General features: G+C 41.9%; 1 protein-coding gene across 1 annotated transcript in view; it reads left to right on the forward strand.

Annotated features, from left to right (window-relative positions):
• Positions 1-23,269, forward strand: part of jarid2 (jumonji and AT-rich interaction domain containing 2) — a 249,129-nt gene that overhangs the window by 127,939 nt on the left and 97,921 nt on the right. The window contains exon 2 of the mRNA XM_008108814.3: positions 7,500-7,635. Coding sequence (XP_008107021.2) covers positions 7,500-7,635 — 136 coding nt within the window. The remainder of the gene's footprint in view (positions 1-7,499; positions 7,636-23,269) is intronic.

A 23,269-nucleotide genomic window follows, 5' to 3' on the forward strand; every position in this document is an offset into this window, starting at 1 on the left:
CCCTCCGTCCTCCTCTGCTATCAAAATAGCCTTTAAAAGGGCTCACGAGGAGTCTCATCGAGCGCAATCTGACTCAGCTGTGGTTCCTCCCACACCTGGCAAGTCCTTGAGGGTTGCATCCAAGCAACCGCCGACAAAGAAACGGCTGACTCAGCGCTCCTCTTCCTCGGCCTCCTCAAGGAGAGAACCGCCATCTTCCTCGGCAACCTCCTCGAGAAGGTCTTCTCCAATTGTGCCAGCCCAGAGGCCTAGAGATGTTTCTCAATCTCCATTGCACCCCCTGTCTGACGGGGAGCTGCAGGACTCACCCCACCACTCTACCCAAACGGTGGTCAGGGTGCCGGTGCCGGAGCCCCTTGCGCCGCCTCACTCGTCGCGCCAACAGCTCTTCCCTCCCACCTCGACACCGGAGCGTGGCAGACAAACGGCTCGCCTGGCTCGAGCAGCCCAGGCCTCAGCATCTAAGGATCCCCGGCTCCCGGCCCTCTCTTCCCGCGAGGCCATGCCTCCTCTCGAGACTGTGCTTTCTTCTCCCCCTCAGTCCCCCCAAGGCGCTGAGGAGGAAGATGTTGATATTGACCGCCCAGACTCTGTCCTCTCGGCCTCGGTGGTCTCTCTCGGTCTCGACCTCTCTCCTCCCCACGATGCGTATGAGGCAGACCCGCCTTCTCCTACTGACAATATTCGTGCTTTCTCTGATCAAATGGTCAGAATGGCCGACGCCCTGGGTTTGGAGATCAAGCAGACTTCCAAAGCAGTGTCTGATCCAGTTTTCAAAAGGGTGCAGGCCCAAGCTCCGCCGGCCACGCTACTCCCTTTTCTGCCTTATCTCTTGGACGTTATCCAGGCCTCCTGGAAAACCCCTTCCTCCATTCCTCCGACCTCGAAGAGGATCGAGACTTGGTACCGTACCGACGATGATACCTTGGAGTGGCTCAAACACCACCCCGACCCCAACTCCCTGGTCGTTAAGGCCTCTCAATCCTCAGGTCGTCAGTCGAACACTCCGGCCAACAGAGAAGGGAAGCGCTTCGACGCCGTGGGTCGAAAACTTTACTCTGGAGCCCTTTTGCTTTGCCGCATGGCGAACTATGGAGCCTGCATGGGTGCCTACCAGCAGATTATCTGGGAGAAGGCACAGCCCTTCTTCGCTAAGATGTCGGACGAAGACCGCTCCGTCCTCACTACCCTCCAACAGGAAGCAGACTCGCTTGCTCACCACCAAATACAAATGGCGAAACATACAGGTGATACTGCGGGCAAGATGATTGCCCACGCGATATCCATCCGCCGCCACGCCTGGCTGAGGTCTTCGGGTCTCTCCTCATCTTCCAGACAGGTCATTGAGGACCTTCCCTTTGACGCGCTCGGACTATTTAACTCCGGTACCGATAACAAACTCAAGTCTAATCATGACTTTAAAATTCTTGCGTCTAAATGTGGCGACCAACCGCAACCTCAGCGCACCCGCTGGTTCCCGCACCGCTCCCGCCGCTTCCCGCCGCAATCTTTCAGACACCACTCTTTCAGGCGGCCTTCGGGCTCGAATAATCAAACCCATCACCAACCTCGTCGGGGACCTCATCCGCAAAAGCAACGCGGTCGAACCACCCCCGCTCCTCCGCAGGCTAACCGGCGTACCTGACGCCAACCCCTGCCAAGGCTCCTCGCCCGCTACCGCTGTAGAGCCCACGCTGCCTCGACCCTCCGGTGCCTTTGCCGACCGCCTAGCCCCCTTTTACAATCAATGGGAGTCCATTACTTCAGATGCATGGGTTCTTCGCATTGTCCAAGACGGCTACGCCTTAGAGTTCACGGACCTCCCACCTACAGGTCGCATTCTCTACTCAACTCCTTCCCCAGAGATACTGGCTGAAGTCGATGCATTACTGGCCAAAGGCGCCATCCGTCCCTCCCCTCCCGAATTGGACCCTTTAAGTTTCTTCTCCAGATACTTTACAGTCCCGAAGAGGGGGGGCGGGCTACGCCCCATTCTGGACCTAAGGGCCCTCAATATATTCATTCGCCATTCCAAATTCAGGATGGTCTCTATTGCCTCTATCCTCCCGATGCTGCAGCGGGGAGACTACTTTGCCTCCATAGACTTACGAGACGCCTACTTCCACGTGGCGATACGGGAGGCGCACAGACGGTTCCTCTGTTTCAAAGTTCTCGACCAAACCTACCAATTTACCGTTTTACCCTTCGGTCTCGTTACGGCCCCAAGGGTCTTTACCAAGGTCGTCGCCGCCGTAGCGGCCCACCTCAGGCTACATGGCATCACGGTCTTTCCTTATCTGGACGACTGGCTTCTCGTCGGGCCCGATCCGGTCCTTCTCGAAAACCACGTCTCCTTCACGCTGCGTCTTCTAAAATCTCTCGGCCTCCAACTCAACTCCGAGAAGTCAAATCTCTCCCCGTCAACCCGAATCCGGTTCATCGGGGCCCTCTTCGACTCCGTCACAGAGACTGTTTCACTACCGTTCGACAGATTCCTAGCTCTCCGCCACCACATCGCCCTTTGTCGATCCGCCCGGAGGGTCAGAGCCCGTGCCATTCAAGTCCTTCTGGGCCACATGGCCTCCACGGTTCTCACGACCCCGTTTGCCAGGCTGCGCCTTCGGGTCCTACAAAGGTGGTTTATAGACACTTTCAAGCCGTTCTACCACCACAACTCCAAGTACTTGTCGGTACCGTCGTTCGTCCGCCAGTCCCTCTCATGGTGGACGTCTCACCAAAACGTGTGCAGGGGCCTCCCATTTCATCCAGCCCCGCCGTCGCTAACCATAACCACGGACTCCTCCACCTACGCTTGGGGAGCCCACATGAACGGTCTAACGGTTCAAGATCTTTGGTCCCCATCCGAGAGGGCCAACCACATAAACTTCCTCGAGCTTCTCGCCATTCTCAAAGCCCTGAAAGCTTTCTCCCGCCTCATCCGTCACAAGTCCATCCTCATTCAATCGGACAACCTCGTAGCAGTATTCTACATCAACAAACAGGGCGGTACGGGTTCGAGGAAATTGATGCTCCTCTCCTCCCATCTCTGGGTTTGGTGCATAGCCCACGACGTACACGTCTCTGCAATCCACCTGCCGGGTACCCAAAACGACTTAGCAGATGCCCTCAGCAGGATGACATCTTCCTCTCACGAGTGGAAGCTCGATCCCGAGATCCTCGACGGTCTGTTCCTCCACTGGGGACGCCCTACTCTGGATCTCTTCGCGTCTCCCCACAACGCTCAGCTACCCCGCTACGGAGCGAGACTTCCCCCGAACTCCTTCCCCGGCTGTCTAGGGGATACCTTTCTACTGGACTGGTCGGCGGAGATGCTTTATCTTTTTCCACCGATTCCCCTCATACCGAAAGTTCTCGAAAGACTTCTCTCGATCGAGGTCATAGCGATTCTCATAGCTCCGGCCTGGCCCCGCCAACCGTGGTATCCAGCCCTTCTTCGTCTCTCTAGAGGAATGTTTCGCCCTCTGCCTCCCTCGCCGCACCTTCTCTCAAGGGAGGACGGCAAAATTCTTCACCCGGACCTCCCTTCCCTTCATCTCACTGCATGGAGGATTCTTACCTAGCCTCCCTTCCGCAGAACCTGCAAGACGTCCTTCGGGCAGCCCATAAGCCGTCTACTACCAAGGCTTATTCCTATAAACTCTCTCGCTTTCACGCCTTCCTTCGATCCCGTGACGTCGACACCTTTCCGACCTCGGTATCGGTGGTCCTCGACTTCCTCATGACCCTCGTCGAGAAGAAACTCTCTCTCGCTTCTATTAAGGCTTATCTCGCAGCTCTTTCCTGGTCCTTTCAACGCCACAGTCAGCCATCTCTCTTTTCTCACCACTTGATCAAAACTTTTCTCCGAGGCTACAATAACATCTGCCCGCCGTCACTACCACCTATGCCGGGCTGGAACCTCGAACTTGTACTTTCTCAACTCACTTCTGCTCCCTTCGAACCGCTTGCCTCGACCGATCTCCGTCTGCTTTCCTGGAAGTTGGCCTTTCTAGTGGCGATCACGTCGGCACGACGGCCATCCGAGCTTGCTGCTCTCAGGGTCGACGAGCCTTATCTACGTTTTCACCATGACCGCGCTGTTCTTCGCCCGGACATTACCTTTCTCCCTAAGGTGGTGTCAGCTTTCCACCTCAACCAGGACATTATCCTACCAGCTTTCTTCTCTAACCCCTCCTCTCCTCTCGAGCAAAAACTGCACCTTCTTGACGTTCGAAGGGCACTTCTCTTCTACAGGGACCGTACCAAGGACATCCGTAAGACACAAAGACTCTTTGTCGCCTATGCCCAGGACAAGTTGGGTAATCCCATCTCTTCCCAAAGACTGTCCCACTGGATCGCTCAGGCCATTGAGTTGGCCTACGAACTAGCCAAGCGACCTCCTCCTCCATCCATCCGCCCGAGGTCGACTAGGGGCCTCTCGGCTTCAACCGCCTTCCTTAGGGGTATTCCGCTTGACTCCATATGCAAAGCGGCTATCTGGTCAAACCCTCTTACGTTTGTCTCTCACTACAGGCTGGACAATAAAGTCTTAAAGGACTCGGCCTTCACAAGATCAGTACTCTCATCTTGCCTCTCCTGACTCTCAAACGTCTTTTCTCCTTATATTCACCCGCAGGTGACTCTCTATACCTCTCCTTCAAGTTTGGGCCGGTCTTTTCCCCCATACCTACCTCTAGGGATATGTTTTTCCCTGATTGTGTTGAGCAGCTGCTCTGTTGCTTTGTACCGCCTTATTGATCCTGGCGGATATGTCAAAGGCCATGATGTTTTTTCCCCTCTCCCCCCTGGGAGAGCGTTTATATGCACTATACGCAATTGCGTGTTTCTATCATGTTTATTAAATAATTTTCTATGTTATGTTTCCTCTTCTACTATGCTCATGTTTGCATTGCACTGGTCCTTTCGGACAATTTATTGCACTGGTCTCTGGGGACTGTTATCTCAATATGTCCTAATAAATATATGTTTGGACATTCACTGATTGTCGAGTTTGCCTTGTCCCACCATCCGGGACCTTAGCGTGTCAGTCTCCATTAGTGTGCATTCACAGAGTACACGAAGAAAAAGGACAGGTTGCTCACCTGTAACCATGTTTCTTCGAGTGTACTCTGTGAATTCACACAAACCCGCCCTTCCTTCCCCTCTGGCAAACCTCTCCCTTTCTCGTTGCCTTGGCGGCGTAGGAACTGGAGAGCGGGCGCCTGGGGCTGCCTTATATGCCCCTTGGGAAGGGGGGGCGTGGTTACCGCCAAAATTTGAACTTCAGCTTGGAAGAGTTTCCGTCGGAACCTGCGCAGGCGCAGCTTCTCCATTAGTGTGAATTCACAGAGTACACTCGAAGAAACATGGTTACAGGTGAGCAACCTGTCCTTTTTGGTCTTATTCAGTCAATATATACAGGAATTGAGGAACCTGGTTTGTTCCAAATCAGTTCTGGATTTGTAAACCGGTATGTTGATATCAGTAGTATGTTTTGCTCTTTTTATAAAATGGCAGAAATAATAATAGCTTTCATCTGGATATTGGTTATTTTAGGCTGTTTTTAGTTTTTTAATGCTTGTGGCATATATAAAAATAAGCAAGCGTTGTAAATTGTTTCACCCTTTGCACATCTTTTTTAAAAGAGTTAAGAATCAGGAGTATGGGGTAAAAACATATATTCCTTCTACCTTAATTAATCCCAATCTTAATGTTAGGTCTGATCAGAACGGGATGAGTTGCAGTATCTGCTGGAGATACAAGTAGCCAAATAAATCATTCTGGAGCCTGCTTGTTATCATAGACAGAGCAAAGGACTAGCGATAGTACTTGTGAGCAATAAAGTACATTGCAAGTTATGTAATAATACTATAAATTAAATAATATTACAGATGGAGTTTATTGAGCAATTTTCATACAATAAAGAACAATTTGTGCCATTCTGTTTAGTGAATAGTTTTTATGATTTGTGGAATGAAAGAATTCAATATATAGTTTTCCTAAGTCTTCTAATTGATTGTATTAATTGTATGGTGTTCTCTTTCTTCCATTGTGTTTCATGTTGATGTGATAAAATTGTTGTAGTTGTAATTATGATTACCTTCTAAAGTTTGACATATTATTCCTTCAAGATGGACGCCACAAAAATGTCAAGCTCTCTTGGTACCTCAGCTTCCACTGTGTCACTAGAATAACAGTTGATTTTGTGGCAGTAGTGAGGAAGGTGTCTTTTAATTGTAATGTTTGGTCTCGTTATATCCTGCGTCCCTTTTTCCATCATGAAGCTCTTGGCTCGAGTTGACAATGTGTTTGAAAGTAGCAAACGCTACGTTTTTATAAAGCATGTTGCCTTTGCAGAGTTTCTGCAAATGCTGTCATTTTGGTGCATATGTGTATATGCATCATGTTCAAACTAATGCAGGCATATTTCTCTGCTATTGCAGTGCAGGAGTACTTCCCTGGTGTGTAATGATCATCTTCTGCCAAATTGTTAACTCGCTTTGCTATCACTACTGTTTTGCTCCCTGTAGGTAATCTGTCATAGAACTGAAAGCAAACATTTGTGTGTAATGTTCAATGGCTTTATTTTTAACATAAAGTACCAAATTTCTCTATGGCAAGCCGAAAAGTCTTTTTATAAAGGTTCTTTCTAATCTTCTTGACCATATTTGTCATGCAGTGTATAAACATTCCTATCTTTTAGAATGGATCACTGATACTGTATTTTTACTTCATTCTAAACTTTGGCAATGACAGGTTACAGTTTCTGAAATGAAGGTCATCCAAAAAATTCTTAATTTTCTCCCTTGGCAGCCCTTGAGAACAGGGCCAGGAACGGTTTTCCAAAAAGTCAGCACAACAGGGAAACTGAAACATATGAAGCGAGATAGCCAAAAATCACTATTTTGTAACTAAAAGCATTTTTCCTTGGCCTGAGGGCCACATCACATGGGATTTTATATTTGCACAAGTAGAGGATGTGTATTTCTCTGCACACTGTCATGCACTCATAGTTATAGTGTCACTCATTTATATACAACGAAGGAATCTGTGTGCCAATCACATTTAGGACAATCAAAAACACTAACCCAACATGTCTAACATTGCCCAGGAAAGACTTAAGACAAGACAAAAGTGGGGTGTACTGTGAGAAATAGCAGATGACTTGAGTGAGTGAATAAGGAAAAGTTGTTTCAAATATAGATAGAATTACAGAAAAATATGGGAAGACAAGAATGGAACAAAGAAGGTTAAATGTGATCTTGAAGCATCAGAGAAAAGTGAATACAAGAGTCAAAGGGACAGGTCAGATCCCTAGCCAAAGCCAATGCAGACAGCAAGAGATCCATCCTTCCTTCTAAAAATATCACATTTTAGCTGGAGAACAAACTTGGCTTCAAAATTGAATTTTCTTTAGGCAAATACGGAAGTGTGTGTATATGTTTAAATATCTGAATACTTAAATAAAATTCTGTCTTTCTTTTCTCTTGTCATACTAGGATGATAGTGATGGAATTCCATGGTCAGAGGAGAGGGTGGTACGAAAAGTCCTTTACTTATCCCTAAAGGAATTCAAGAATGCACAGAAGAGGCAGCATGGCGATGGAATTCACGGGAGTCTCAAAGGTGTGAATGGTGAGTCTTTTCTCAGCAAACAGGCCTTGCTTGGGGTCAGGATGCTCTATTTGGGAGTCACAATGCAGGGGTCTTGGCACTTCTCTCCCACTCCTTCTGCTTTACCAATCTGTTGAGTGGAGAGGGAGAACATGTTTTCAATATAGCATCAGCCCTACATATTTGCTTGCTTCGCTTTTGAAGATTTTCTCATTCACAGATATGAGCAATCTGTTCTCCATTGTGATGCTGTGATTAACTTCTGCAATGGAGTTGTACTGGAGGACCTAGAGAGGAAACTTTTCTAGCCATTTCTAAGTCCGCCAGCATGATTCTGTGATCAACTTCCAGCAGAAGTTGACCATAGATTTCTGCTGGAAGACCTATACTTATAGATTCCTAGGTCCTATCCACATTGACCATTTAATGCAGTTTGAAGCTAGTTTCAGACTGTGGCAACCAGACAACAAACTCTCAGAAAGGTACAAGCAAACCCCAAAACCCTTAATGAGCACCAGTGCTCTGTGGTTTGTGTAATCACTATTTGGGTTCTAAACTTGTTCCAGGATGTCCCATCTAATCACCTGCACAGCAAAAACATTTTCTTCAATACCAGTTTGAAACTGCATTTAGTGCTCAATGGGGCCCTAGAGAGGTGTTCTCTCCTGTAAAAAATAGAATTTTAATTTTAGGTCTTTCCACATTTTGCAGGAGTTCTGTATCCTTAACTCCACCAAATATGGAGGGCTGATAGTATATATCTGGCATTTTCACTTTCTTTAACTAAACACTTTCCTTCTAAGCAAGATTGAGCCCATTTTAGTCTAGCGCTATTTGAAAATGCAGGGAAGCAATGGCATGACACAGTTCTTTTCATTGCATGGGTTAATGATACAGACGACTGGCTTTCTGTGAAGCTGCCTGACCACTACAGCTAACTTACCACTTCCTGTGTTCACCCTTGTGGTGTAATGTATATGTAACCTTCACAAAATTGTCCTTTACAAATGATCTCAGCCTAATGTTGAGTAGTCTACAATATGCATTTCATCCAAAGTACTTTTGGTTTTGTTCAGTAGAAAAATGTCGTTGTATATATTAGTGCGTATTTTGAACCAGTTTTTATTTAACTACCACAGCAGTTGCTTTGGACATGTCTAGATCATTTTCCTAATGTCTGCCTAAGTGCGCGTGTACAAACATTAAAACAGCAGCTGGCTGCTTGCATACATTACATGCACCTCTGTTTACGTCATGTTTTGAGGCATCGTATTTCACCACTTACTCAAGGAGAAGTAGAGTGCTTTATTAATAAAGATACAAATATGTGGGAACATATACTGTATTTGTGCTGTGCAGCCAATTTACAGTGTCTCATATCTGATAAAGAAACTCCCTCTGATTTCTCACCCTAGTAAAAATGCAAAATATCAGTCTGAAAGCATTCATGTTCTATCAGCCAACCATTCCGATCTGCCTGGAGAAGTACACAAAGCAGCTCTAGCAGCCTGTTTTCTATAATGCCTGTGTTCAATTGATATTCTGTCAGTTTCTGTAGGAAAAATTTGTACTCTATTGTGGCTTTTCTCCCACTCACCCAAATAGTCTGAAGGGAGGAGAAGAGGCCTTGAAGGCATGATGCACAGAAACTGTGTATTGCAGAGCTTTGAGGGAGTGCCAGGTTACAGAGCATGACTGAGATTTTACAGCATCTGGTTTCTCCCAAAGTAGACTCGATGAAAAGCGGGTTAACCTAGTTTTTGCTTTCAGAACAGCGCTTACACACAGGGGAACAGATCAGGAGCAGAACTCCTGAATTCTAAATGACACTTCGCTGTAACAAAATGCTCGTTGGCAAATTTAACTAAAGGACAAAATATATTCAGATTTTAATTCATTAATTTTGCATGATTTAGGGTTACTTTTTAGGTTTACTCACATAAGACTCAGCCAGAAAGAACCCTTTGTGAAAAAGAGAGATTAAGTGGTATGGTTGGCAAAGATTGTTAGCAATGTTTGTCCAGTGGTGTTTGCTGGGACCATGATACTTTCTGTGTTTAACTTTTTAAATAGGCCACACTGGTGTTTGTTTTGCTTGCCACCAAATTGGTTTCGCATTTCATGTCCAAACTTGTACTTAATGCTCTTCATCCCCTTCCTGTCTGCTGAAATTTGGGAGTTCTTAAATAGAATTGTGTGTTTCATTTTGTTTAAACTTTGTAAATAGCATTTTAGTTGGACTTCATTTTAATTTTTATAAGCCACTTGGAATCTCTTGCTACGAGAAAGAGAGGATACAAAGAAGAAAAAAATACATGGATAAATAGGCAAACCAGTATTTTTGACAAACACAAAAATTATGTGTTGTCGAAGACTTTCATTGCTGGGATCACAGGGTTGTTTTATGTTTTCCGGGCTGTATGGCCATGTTCCAGAAGTATTCTCTCCTGACGTTTCGCCCACATCTATGGCAGGCACCCTCAGAGGTTGTGAGGTTATGGTTTGATCCTTCATAGCAAGATGATATCTAAAATGCGTCCTACATTCCTGGTGTGGAGGGAAAGTTCTCAAACCACAGGCTGCTAACCTGGATGGAACACAAAACTCATGTTTTGTTCTAATGAGGATGTTAACTCTTTGAGTTGGAATATGGTTGGAAAGGAAAGACCGAGTGGAGAGGAGTGCACAGGTAGAAAGTTCCCTTTTAGTATAAAACAGTGGTTCTTAACCTGTGGGCTCCCAGATGTTTTGGCCTTCAACTCCCAGAAGTCTTAACAGCTGGTAAACTGGCTAGGATTTCTGGGAGTTATAGGCCAAAACACCTGGAGACCCACAGGTTGAGAACCACTGGTATAAAACATGGTTTGACTAAAGCAAGCCCTTAGCATCATTCTAGCTATAGTATGCTAGAAATGATTTTTGTAAACATGTGCATTAATTTAGCATCATGTTTGCTTTAGTAGGCATTTGCTTTGTTGCTTCTAGATATTTACAGGGTTTAGTACGATCCCTGTCCTATTGTTAACAGTATGTCTTTGTTTCATTTCCATTATGTGGAAACGTTAAAATCAGATGAGGATATTTCTTTGTGATCTCCGGAAACTATTTGTAGTGTTCAATGGGAGCCTTTCTAACTCTGGGAAACAGGATAACACACCAGCAAACCCAAGGGAACCTGTGCTGTAATTTTGAATGTTACTATCTGCTATTTCAGCTACAATTTTAATAAGCCAAGGGTTTGGGATTGTGATAATCAGTTTTTCAGAGGCCTCTTTGTAAGAGAGAATCTCATTCTCATGGGAAATGGCTTTCTTTCTAATGTTGCTTTAGACATGAAATAGATGGCTGTAAAATTGAAGTACAGAATGTAAGTATTCTTGGCTTTTATTCATGAGGTTGTATTTTATATTCCCTTTCAGCAAAATACATCACATAACAAGGCAGATTCTTTTTTTAAGCCTCTTCTTAAGAACATGGCAAAGTAAATTTTGATTAATCAGCACACACATCTAAATGTGTAATGTAGGTGTTAGACAAACCAATTATTTTGCACTCTCATCTGAGAAGAAGATTGGCATAAGGTAGAGAGAATTCTGAACTGTGGTTTGAACTATTTGCAGTATAAAATCCAAATCCAAACTCATGGCTGATTCTTTCAAATAATGAGGTAGCCTATAATTTAGGTGCTGTATTCTATTCAGCCTTCCTGTCTGTAGAAGCAGTGCCTTAACTGTTTTGTTAATTCAAACATCATGACAACAACCATAGTGATTCATTGTGACTTGCAGCACAGTTCTAATTTCTATGCATTTTACATAGTTGATTTTTACTGACAGACTGTATGGACCCTTGTTTGTGTGCACTGTTATCATCAAATCAAGTGAAACTGGAATGATCTTATCTTCTCCTGTATAATTTGGAAATGAAGAGTTGTTCTCTTTTTAGAGAGTTCATTAGCTAAAAGAGGTCTACCATGATGTCAGTTACTAGTTTCTAATGTGTTCAGTTTGGTCTCATAGACAGTCTACCTTACAGGTTTGGATTGTTAGCTACCCATAGTTTTACAAAGTATAAATGGAGAGGGAGGAAGATATTAGGGTGGTGGATACTAAATCTGTGCCCTTTAATGCTTTGTTCGCCATGTCAGTAACTAGTGACGAAAACCATGATAATTTGACATGGAAGCTAGTGATTATTGATATTGTTAATTGCTTTCTAGTCAACATAGACTTGACAGCACTGTGAAATACCTCCAAGTCAACATCCCTTACAGATTCAGGGCTGTGACTTATTTGATTGAGTCTTATCCACCAGGAATGAAATATTCTTTTTTTTGTATTGCCCTCCACTTTACCAAGCACTGTCTTCTTTTCTATTGAGCCAATTCTTCCCATCATATGACCAAAGTATGACACCCTCAGTATAGTCATCTTGGCTTCTTAGGAAGGTTCAGACCTGATTTATTTAGTTGTCTTTTTAGCAACTAGTAAAGAAAACCATGTTATCGAGACCACTGTTATGAGTAGCTATAGTTAGCGATAGTGATGGGTAGCGATAGTTAACTGCACATTTGTATCAGGCAATTTTGACATGAAGAACAGGAATGGCTAACCAAGATCTTTCTATTGTCCAGTGTCCTGAATCTGGTGTCTCTATCGCTCTCCTGGTTTGTCTCTCAGACTGATTCATGCTGCATTTTCTCCCAGAGTAGCAGTTGTAAAAAATGCAAAATGGAGTGCAATGTGGATAGCAAAAAGGTTGTGTTCATCAGGCATAATTGAGTAGAGTCTTATATGTGGGTGGCCACAACACTCTTGATTAAAAGACTTCAGGACATGCAAGTGCAGCTTTTTAAAGTCAGTTGGTTATGTGCAAACATTCCATTAGGTGGTATTGAAACCCAAAGAACCATCTGTGTTGGTTTGAAAATTTCCCATTAAATACTGTCCATATTTTTATACCAACATTTATTCAAGGAAACTTTGTTCCTGAAAGGATATTAAAATATAATTATTTATAGAGCATTTCATTTATTTTTTAGATGAGTTAGTGAGGTATAAAAATGCCTGAAGGCTTAAGCAATAAGGCTACCTGCTTTTCAGACTTTCAGTATCAAATTTATGACCCAAAGCCAGGGGTAAAAGTTTTAACACAAGCATTTGCTTTTTTATTGAACAAGACCAAGCAACTCTGAATAAAAAACACATAAATATACACAAAAAATTCATTTACCTTAGGGTTTTAATTATTAGTCCTGGTAAATTCAGGAATAATAAATAGCTGTTTAGACATGCAGGTTTTGAAACAAGCTTTCTAGACATATTATCACCCCCCCCCCCCCCCCCAATCTTTGACTTATTAAAGATGTTAGGACTTTTAAAAAATCTTTTCAGGACTTTTTGAAGACAGATACCTGCTTTGAAAAATAGCAGGCTGTGACAGCCAGGAAAGGATATTTAACATAACAGAAGAAAGAACTTACTAGCTAAAAATCACTAAAGCAGAGAGAAGCAAGCATGTATTGATGGACAGGCTGGCCTGAAGCAAGAAATAAGAAAGTATACTGTTGATTAACATCTTATTTATTCATTCCTTCCTTCCTTCCTTCCTTCCTTCCTTCATTCATTTTAAAGGAATCTTTATAGCTATGTTGGCAGGCCCCTAAAAGCCACAGGAACACTTTCTATATGAGTGCAAACATTGTGAATGTTCAGACATTTTTCCAGAGAACTAGCAAGATCATGTTGTTTCTGTTGTTGTTGTTGTTGTTGTTGTTGTTGCTGCTGCTGCTGCTGCTGCTGCTGCTGCTGCTATGTCAAAATATTTCTGACAAATCTATAATTAGAATGGCAAAATTTGTTCGGAGTGGGTTTATAATGCCCTTCCTGTATGGATACCACCAGTTCCCAAACTTTTTGATCATGGAACCTTTCAGAAGATATTTGTTTTCTGTGGAACCCTAATTCTATCCCTGATTAGTTTAACCAAATTTATATTCTGAATTCAAATATGTCTTCAAATTTGCTATATATTGTCTAAACTAAAGTTTACTCTGATATTTTTAAATAATACCCCAATATCCCAAATGTTTTTTTATCTCGAACACTGTACAAGAAAGAAATAAAAATGTGTTTTGTTTGTTAATGTATATTACTGTTTTTCTTTTGTGTTTAAATAATAAAAAATTTAATTAAAAATTTAAAAACTTAAAAAAAACAAGAATGATTAACTACATATGAATTATTATTATTGTAAAATGTTGAAATATGTACTTGGTAACTTACATACTTGATAGCAATAGTTATAACACCAATTCAGAAAATTACAGAAATTGTAAATGGAATAGTTGTGTGGTTTTATTTTAAATTTGATTTTAAATTTGATTTTTAAGATTTTTTGTGAAACAATTATGATGCTTTTGGAGAACCCTGGTGTTCCACGGAACACAGTTTGGGAACTGCTGCTATATATCATAGTTAAAGCAAAACACTGGAAATTATAGGAGAAAGAAAGGAGACAGAGTGCAGGGTTTCATAGACATTGGACCACTCTGTGCGTGGAATTAGGGCAACAGGACAATATGGCATATGGATTAAAGAGGTGTGAACCTCTGAAGGGTTGTTGCATAGTGTCCATGTGTCCATTGATCCCTCATCAGTTGTGTGCTATGGCTGTACATCTGGACACAATCTCTGCTTTTGTGTTCCTGCCTGTTTTTTCAGTCTTCTGGGTTTTAGCATATGTCAGCAATTTTAAGACTTGAGCATATTTCGTTTCTAATGTTTTTACAGAGTCTCAAAAAAAGGGATATATTTCATGCACAAAATACTAATGAATAGTAGAATGTAGTTACCGTTTAGAATCTTGATCACTGAGAATTTGTTTGCTACCGTCTCAAGAAATACTGTGAAGAATAAAAATGCAGCAGTATGGATTGAGAGAAAGTGTATGTGTGCACATTTCCTCTCCGACAATTCTGTTTATATTGCTTGTCATGAAATATACAGGCAATACTTGTTTATGCACTGTACCATTGTTTTGCATCACACAAATATCAGAATTCAGGAGGCCCTCATATTCATTTTATGAGCCTACACAACAGTGTACTTTCACAGCTACTGAAAGTTGATATTGAGGCCCAGTTGGGTGGAGGAGCTTTTTCTTTCTTTCTGGATCCTGTAAACTATAGGGTTAAGTGTCCCCATACAACTTAAAAAGTCTTGAGGAAAATATATGGATCTTCTAGGCAAAAGAAGACTGTTGCAGCCATCCATAGCATCACAGTAGCTGTTGGGGCATAGCAACTGCAATTCTTGCTTCTGCAGCTATTTGTCAAAAAGAATATCTGCCAGCCAGTAACCTGTTCTTTAAGTCAAAGGATGTGTGCATGGTGTGTTTCTTTTGTGGTCATTTACAGTCAGACCTCCACATCTACTGTGTGTGTGTGTTGTGTTGTTCCAGGCCCCCCTGTGAATATCAAAATCTGTAGATGCTCAAATCCCTTACATAAAGATCTGAGGATTGTGCATCAGCAAGTCATGAAAGCAGCCCCCCTCTCAATAGACCAGATGTTACATATATCCTGAACCAAAGTACTGCAAACAATCCCCTGAGGATTGCTCCAGAAACCACAAAATTAGCTCCTGTGCCAATTTTTGAATATTTTGATCTCTATTTGGTTGACTCTATGGATGGGAAACCCCTGGATACAGAGGCCTGACTATAATTAATATCCAGCCCTTCCTCCCAATATTGGACACAAAAGTGCTTGCAGTATAAGCTCAAACAATTTTTTTTCCTTAAGCAATATATGATATAAGCATTTTTAGAAAATTAAACAAGCAGTCTAATTAACACATTAATTTAAAACAGCCAAAGCAGTTCAAACACATACAAGATGTAGTAAAATAAATAAATAAAACAACACACCCCATTAAAACACTCTCCTGCCACAACAATTAAAAGCCAAAAGAGTACATAAATTAAAGAAGTATTTCCTGTTGACTGCAAGAGAGCAGAGAGGGGCCAACCAAATCTCCCTTGGTCTCAATTGAACACAATCATCTCAGTGAACTACTGTAAATGTGTGTGTTTTTCAACCCCCCCCCCCCCACACACACACAATATTTTACTTGAACATAATAGATGCAAACAATGAAACAAAGTGCTTAAAGGTAAGATCTGCAACTAATACATCGTGAGCAATCTAGAAATCAGTCAATGATCTGATTTTAACCAAGCTACTCTGAAAACAGTGATATTTACTTTTAGTGCAATCCAGTGTATACTCAGTCGCAGATGTATGTTTAGGTGAGGTCAATGGGACTGAGCTTGTATAGAATTTCAGCCTAAATTATGCCCTCAGGCAAACCTATCACAGGAATTTTTTTGGGCAAGGTTTGTTCAGGAAGGGTTGCTTTTCCTTTCAAGCTTGAGAGAGTATGACTTGTCCAAGATGCTGAACCCTAGTCTCCAGAGTTATAGTCCCATTGCTTAAACCCCTGCATCACTGCACTCATTAAATTAGGTGTTTCTCTATCTTTCTAACATTTATGAACTATTTTTCCAGTGTTGATTTCATATTGCTAAATGCTGAATCTACCTTTCCTCCCTCCCTCATTCCAAGCTAAATCTCTAATGACACTAAGATTTTACTAAAGTAACAGTGGGATGTAAGCTTAAACAGTTAACTATCAGCGGTAAAAGAGAGATATGAACACTTATTTGTGACTACAAAATTATTTCCTTAAAAAGCATTGATCAAATGGTGACACATAGTCAAAATTATGATTGTGAAATCATTTAACTTATGAATAAAATGCTTCCAATGACATCTCCCACAGTCACACCTCCAAGCACACCAACATCTTTCTAAATCGGTTGCCATTTAAATTACCTGAAGCATTTAAGTATGCACATCACTCTTGATTTAACCTCTGTTTAGTTCCCATGGTGAGATTCTCAAAAGATTAACTGACTGTCAGGCATGTGATCCCTTTCCCTTTATTTCCTTTTCTGCTCGGTAGTCTCCAAACACGTTATTACCAAAAGTATACTATAGCGTAAGAGGGTAGCGGTTGCTTCTGAACACATTATTTCTTTATTTTGGGGCTAGCGTGGTCTTTGAACTGAAGGCACCCAGTAGATAGACAATCGATATTCATTGAAAAGACTGCTGCAAACCCACTTACAGAAGTGTTAGAATGCTATGCATAGTATATAGGGGTTCTTACCTTAGGCATTGATATTTTCAGGGCAGCAAGGTGGGGATTCTTGTGCTTCTGTTTTCTTTCACTGGACTTCTCTGTACATCGTTAATTTTCATATTCAATTAAGGCACCCGTACACACATTCAGAATATAGTTTCGAGCAAGGTGGGAACAAGACTTATTGAAATAGCTATGAAAAGCTTTTAAAACATTGTGCTCCCATTTATGTTTAAGTAACATTTCTTCTGTTATCTACAGCAACATGATCTCTTATTCCAGCAATGCTTTGTTGTTGAGTTTCCTGACCTTTATTTTAGATCATTACTATAACTCTATAGTGCTCTTTTCTTATTGAAAGACATATTCCACTTTCAGTTGGTATGTGTGTTGTTATTGCGTGCAGTTCCTCCATATGTGCTTGTTGCAGTGCTACAGCGAATTTGATTTATAAGGTGAAAATTATAGTCAGTCTTTGGGTAATGATGTGCCTTTTGTTAGGGGAGATGGTATGGAATCCACTATTGTTATAGAAAGGATCACTGTTGAATTTGCAGTGCAGTATTTTGTTGCTTCCCTTACGTGATGTTTAAGAAAATTCTGAATGCTTTTGGTGTATTTAATTTATTTGAGCCTTATGATTTCAAAACACCAGAAGAATGCTGTCCCATAACTCCTAAATAGAAAACCCTAAATAAGGTCCCCTGAAAGGCATGTAACATAAAATCACATTTTAAAAAATACTATATCTGGTAGCTCCTACCTTATTTTTCTTGAAGTTGATTTATATTTTAATGAAATAAACTATATTCTGTTTCTAAAGTTACACTTGAATTTCTAATACCCTGTCTTCCCACAAATAAGACATCCCTGAGAATAAGACCTAGCAGAGGTTTTGCTGAATTGCTACATATAAGGCCTCCCCCAAAAGTTGCTGCTGCTCAATTGTATAGTCATTTTCGACTCTTCGTGACCTCATGGACCAGTCCACCCCAGAGCTCCCTGTTGACCATTGCCCAAAAGTAACACCTAGCAAAGTTTTTGTTTGGAAGCATGCCCGCCAAACAGAACACCAGAGCATGCAGGATTGGTAAATGTATGTGCCATAGAGTGTTGTACATGGAAATAATGGTATTAACAAGAAATGCTTGAAAGGATTCACAGTTTGTTTGGTTATGCTGATTTGTGATGACAACTACTGTACAGTATATAATACATGTTCATTTTTTTGTTGAACAATAAATGTGAATTCTTCTTCATGGAAAAATAAGACATCCCTTAAAAATAAGACTTAGCACATCTTTGGGAGCAAAAATTAATATAAGACACTGTCTTATTTTTGGGGAAACACGGTAGTTTATAGGTAATATATTCTGAGGATTTAGTGAGATAAAAGGAACATCAAAGATTTTCTTAAATGTTGATTTTCGAGGGGCCATGAGGTATACTTTAACTGTAAATAAATAACTTATATGGTTTGCAGGTGGCATCATGACTTTTTTGCATGGAATAATTTGTGGACAGACTATTTCGTGACTTTATCGTTATTCCATTGTCTTACAGGTGTATTTACCACATTATGTTTATATTTTCAAATAGTATTTATTAGGCCAAATGGAAATTGTACAAGCATTTACTGAGATCCTTTTGTAAAAGCCTAGGAGAGCATGTGTAGAAGTGGAATTTAGCTGGCTAAGGTTGGGAGGATGGTGGGAGCAGTTAGGTTTTTGTTTTGAATTGCTGTGCTTAGCAGAGGATTAAATCTATTGTCAGATAATGCTTGCACTGGAGGGTCAGCACCCCATTACTGGGTCATGTGTTACCGCTGTAAGAGGCCTCTTCAGAGCATGTGTCACATTGGAAAAAAAATATTTCTTGAGTCTGTCTGGAGGGTTGCCCGTGCTTGAGGCAAAAGCTGTGAAGGGCTGTTCTGAATGACATGCATTACAATATCAAATGAGGTTGCACAATTGGAAAAATGCCACAGCTTTTTGCTTCTCCAAGTCAGATTTTCGAGCTGTCTCTGTCTGCACGCACACAAGCATTCTCATACAGCTAGCAGCCGCTTGCAGGCAGCTAAATGCCGAGTGGCTCCTCTCTTTCCGTGCCATTTTTATTCATTTAAAGCATCTATACTAGCATTCAATTTTCTCTCTAGATTCTAGGATTGCTTCTTTGCTAACTTTTAGGACTGAATTGTTTTTCCTTGTTTCTTTGTGTCATCTTTTTCAAGTCACTTGTTCCAAAATAGCCTTCTTTTATTCCAGTGAAATATGCCTCACGTTTTGTTCTCACGGCTGGAAGGAAGGAACAAGTGTTTCCTTCTGAATACATGGTACATTCTTTCTGTGTCTGCTGCATCCCCAGAAATAAGACATCCCCAGAAAATAAGACCTAGTAGAGGTTTTGCTGAATTGCTAAATATAAGGCCTCCCCTGAAAGTAAGACCTAGCAAAGTTTTTGTTTGGAAGCATGCTCGACGAACAGAACACCAGAGCCTGCAGAATCGGTAAATGTATGTATCATAGAGTGTTGTACATGGAAATATTGGTAGTAACAAGAAATTCTTGATAGGATTCACAGTTTGTCTGGTTATGTTGGTTTGTGATGACAGCTACTGTACAGTATATAATAAATGTTCATTTTTTTGTTCAACAATAAATGTGAATTCTTCTTAATGGAAAAATAAGACATCCTCTGAAAATAAGACCTAGCGCATCTTTGGGAGCAAAAATTAATATAAGACACTTTCATATTCTTGGGGAAACGCGGTAGTTTTCTGCTCAGTCCAAATTGAATTGTATACAGCACTATATATTTAACCTCTGCTGAGATATACCTCAGAAGATCTCCATCTCACTTCTAGAGATCTGGTGTTTGTAACGAGTAGAGGATGTGATATGCCTAAAAAAGAATGAACATCGTCCTTTGGAAGGTATTTTCTGATACATTTCTGACACTCTTTTTTTCTTGAGGATTTTTTTTTTCATGTCAGGAGCAACTTGAGAAACTGCAAGGTGCTTCTGGTGTGAGAGAATTGGCCGTCTGCAAGAATGCTGCCCAGGAAATGCCTGGATGTTTTACCATCCTTGAGGGAAGCTTCTCTCATGTCCCCGCGTGGGGAACTGGAGGTGACAGAGGGAGCTCACCCACTCTCCCTGGATTCGAACTGTCAACAGTCCTGCCAACACAAGGGTTTAACCCATTGCGCCACCGAGGGCTTCTTCTTGAGGATGAACCCAACAGTATATCAAAACATTCCGGCATTTTGATGTTGCTTCATGAAATTAAATTAAACATTGTTGTTTCCAGGCTATGCTGTTTTCAACCAGCATCGATCCCTAAATATCATCCTCAATAAAAGGAAGCTCCATAGCAGGGGTCCTCAAACTTTTAAAGCAGAGGGCCGGTCCACAATCCTTCAGACTGTTGAGGGGCCAAATTATCATTTGAGGGGGGAAAACCGAACAAATTCCTATGCACACTGCACATATCTTATTTGTAGTGCAAAACAACAATAACAATGAAAGAACAATAACAATATTTAAAAATGAAAATAATTTTAACCAACATAAACCTGTCAGGATTTCAATAGGAAGTGTGGGCCTGCTTCTGGCCATGAGATAGTCAGGTTAATTAGGGTTGTTGTTGTTGTTGTTGTTGTTGTTGTTGTGTCTTCAAGTCATTTCAGTCCAGAATTATTTATTTATTCATTTACTACATTTATATCCCACCCTTCTCATAGAATCATAGAATAATAGAGTTGGAAGAGACCACATGGGCCATCTAGTCCAACCCCCTGCTAAGAAGCAGGAAATCGCATTCAAAGCACCCCCGACAGATGGCCATCCAGCCTCTGCTTAAAAGCCTCCAAGGAAGGAGCCTCCACCACGGCCCCGGGGAGAGAGTTCCACTGTCGAACAGCTCTCACAGTGAGGAAGTTCTTCCTGATGTTCAAGTGGAATCTCCTTTCCTGTAGTTTGAAGCCATTGTTCCGTGTCCTAGTCTGCAGGGCAGCAGAAAACAAGCTTGCTCCCTCTTCCCTATGACTTCCCTTCACGTATTTGTACATGGCTATCATGTCTCCTCTCAGCCTTCTCTTCTGCAGGCTAAACATGCCCAGCTCTTTAAGCCGCTCCTCATAGGGCTTGTTCTCCAGACCCTTAATCATTTTAGTCGCCCTCCTCTGGACGCTTTCCAGTTTGTCAACATCTCCCTTCAACTGTGGTGCCCAAAATTGGACACAGTATTCCAGGTGTGGTCTGACCAAGGCAGAATAGAGGGGGAGCATGACTTCCCTGGATCTAGACGCTATTCCCCTATTGATGCAGGCCAGAATCCCATTGGCTTTTTTAGCAGCCGCATCACATTGTTGGCTCATGTTTAACTTGTTGTCCACGAGGACTCCAAGGTCTTTTTCGCACACACTGCTGTCAAGCCAGGCGTCCCCCATTCTGTATCTTTGATTTCCATTTTTTCTGCCGAAGTGAAGTATCTTGCATTTGTCCCTGTTGAACTTCATTTTGTTAGTTTTGGCCCATCTCTCTAGTCTGTCAAGATCGTTTTGAATTCTGCTCCTGTCTTCTGGAGTGTTGGCTATCCCTCCCAGTTTTGTGTCGTCTGCAAACTTGATGATCGTGCCTTCTAACCCTTCGTCTAAGTCGTTAATAAAGATGTTGAACAGAACCGGGCCCAGGACGGAGCCCTGCGGCACTCCACTTGTCACTTCTTTCCATGATGAAGACGACGCATTGGTGAGCACCCCGAAGGGAACTCAGAGCAGCTGTATGTACATACAATATATTATATTATTAGCATAGCACAATATTAGCATTATACTATATTGAACTATACCACTATACTGTAATATTATATGTAACATATAATTAATATTATTATATGGTATTATTGTTAGCATTATATTGTATAAAATGATAATATTCTTATCAATATTATATGTATATACAATATATTATATTATTAAAACTGATATGAAAATATTATATTATAAATGAGGGCGGGGGCCAGGTAAATGACCTTGGAGGGCCACATCCGGCCCCCGGGCCTTAGTTTGGGGACCCCTGCTCCATAGCCTCCAGCATGCCATAGATGCAAATTAGAACATCATAATGTTATTAAGATGCAAAAGTTGATCAGGATAAACAGAAGGGATAGGAGATGCTGCAGCAGTTTTGTTTCATCGGAGTCTCCTAGGAAGAACATGTTCTTTCTCCTTGTCCTCTACTTTTTTATTTTTAACTAGGGCTGCATCTATAACACCATAAAATGCAGGTTGGTCATTCCTTGAAGTTTGATGATAAATGTTTTGGTGCAGAACAAAAGGAAATCCTACTCTGCCCAGTACACAGAACTAGATGATTGATCAACTTGGACAGCTTTAAAAACTGATTTGACAAGTTAATGGACTTCAAAATTATTAGTGTTTGTTAGTCTTTTGCATCTGTAAAAAGTCACTATCAGTTCCTGTTTCATTTGTAAGGCCTCGTTTTTGTTTTTGAGCATCTCTCCCGAAAACAGGCAAGCACCAGGGCCTACATCCAAGCAAGCTGAGTGCTCGGTGCCCGGCTATAGACCCTGCCATCCGAGCACTTCCAGCGCCCAACTGTAAGGCCTGCCAGGGCCTACAAGCACTGAGTAAGAAGCGCTCTGTGTGCCAAAAATTAGCCGACAAAATGGCTACCATTCCCACTTTTTTTTGTTTCACTGATATTTCCGTTCCAGAGGGGTTGTACTATTTTGTGCATTCTGAATGAACAAAACGGTATGAAAACACGAAATAAACGAATGAGATGGTTACTAAGCCCATGAGTAGTGTTTGTTAGCTGTAATAGGCCTGTGCTACTTTCAGGATGAGAGACAGCATGCCTCTTAATACCAGTTATTGACAAGTGGCAGTGGAAGAGACCTTCTACTGTGTTGATACTTCCAATGTGCATCTGGTTGCCTATTGTAGGAAAACAGATAGGTATCTGGTCTGATCCAACATGGCTAAATAAGCATCTTGCTTCATTCAGCATGCCTTTTTATTTTTGTTTGTGCAAACTTTGTTGCACTGAATGATAAATGCATATCACATTTTTATGAGTAGCTTAGCAAGAGCTTTCCAGGCTATGTGTCGTGATACATTAGTGTCAGCTGCAGTGTGTAGGTGTGTCGCACAAATGTAATAAACTTCTGAGTCTATATAAAAATAAGCAATACATACATTTTTTCAATATATAAATGAAAGCTTTTCGTGAGATATGTTGTGTCCTCATATATTTCATTAGTACATTTTATGTGTGCATCCGTATCTCTAATAAGGGGTTGGTTTAGCCTTCAGTTTGCTAGTAAAATGGTGGCACAGTGGCTTAAACATTTGTGCTGGCAGTACTGCTGACCGACAGGTCGGCTGTTCGAATCTGGGGAAAGCAGGTGAGCTTTGTCTG

This window comes from Anolis carolinensis, chromosome 4 (genome assembly GCF_035594765.1).
Source record: "Anolis carolinensis isolate JA03-04 chromosome 4, rAnoCar3.1.pri, whole genome shotgun sequence".
NCBI classification, from domain to species: Eukaryota; Metazoa; Chordata; class Lepidosauria; order Squamata; family Dactyloidae; genus Anolis; species Anolis carolinensis.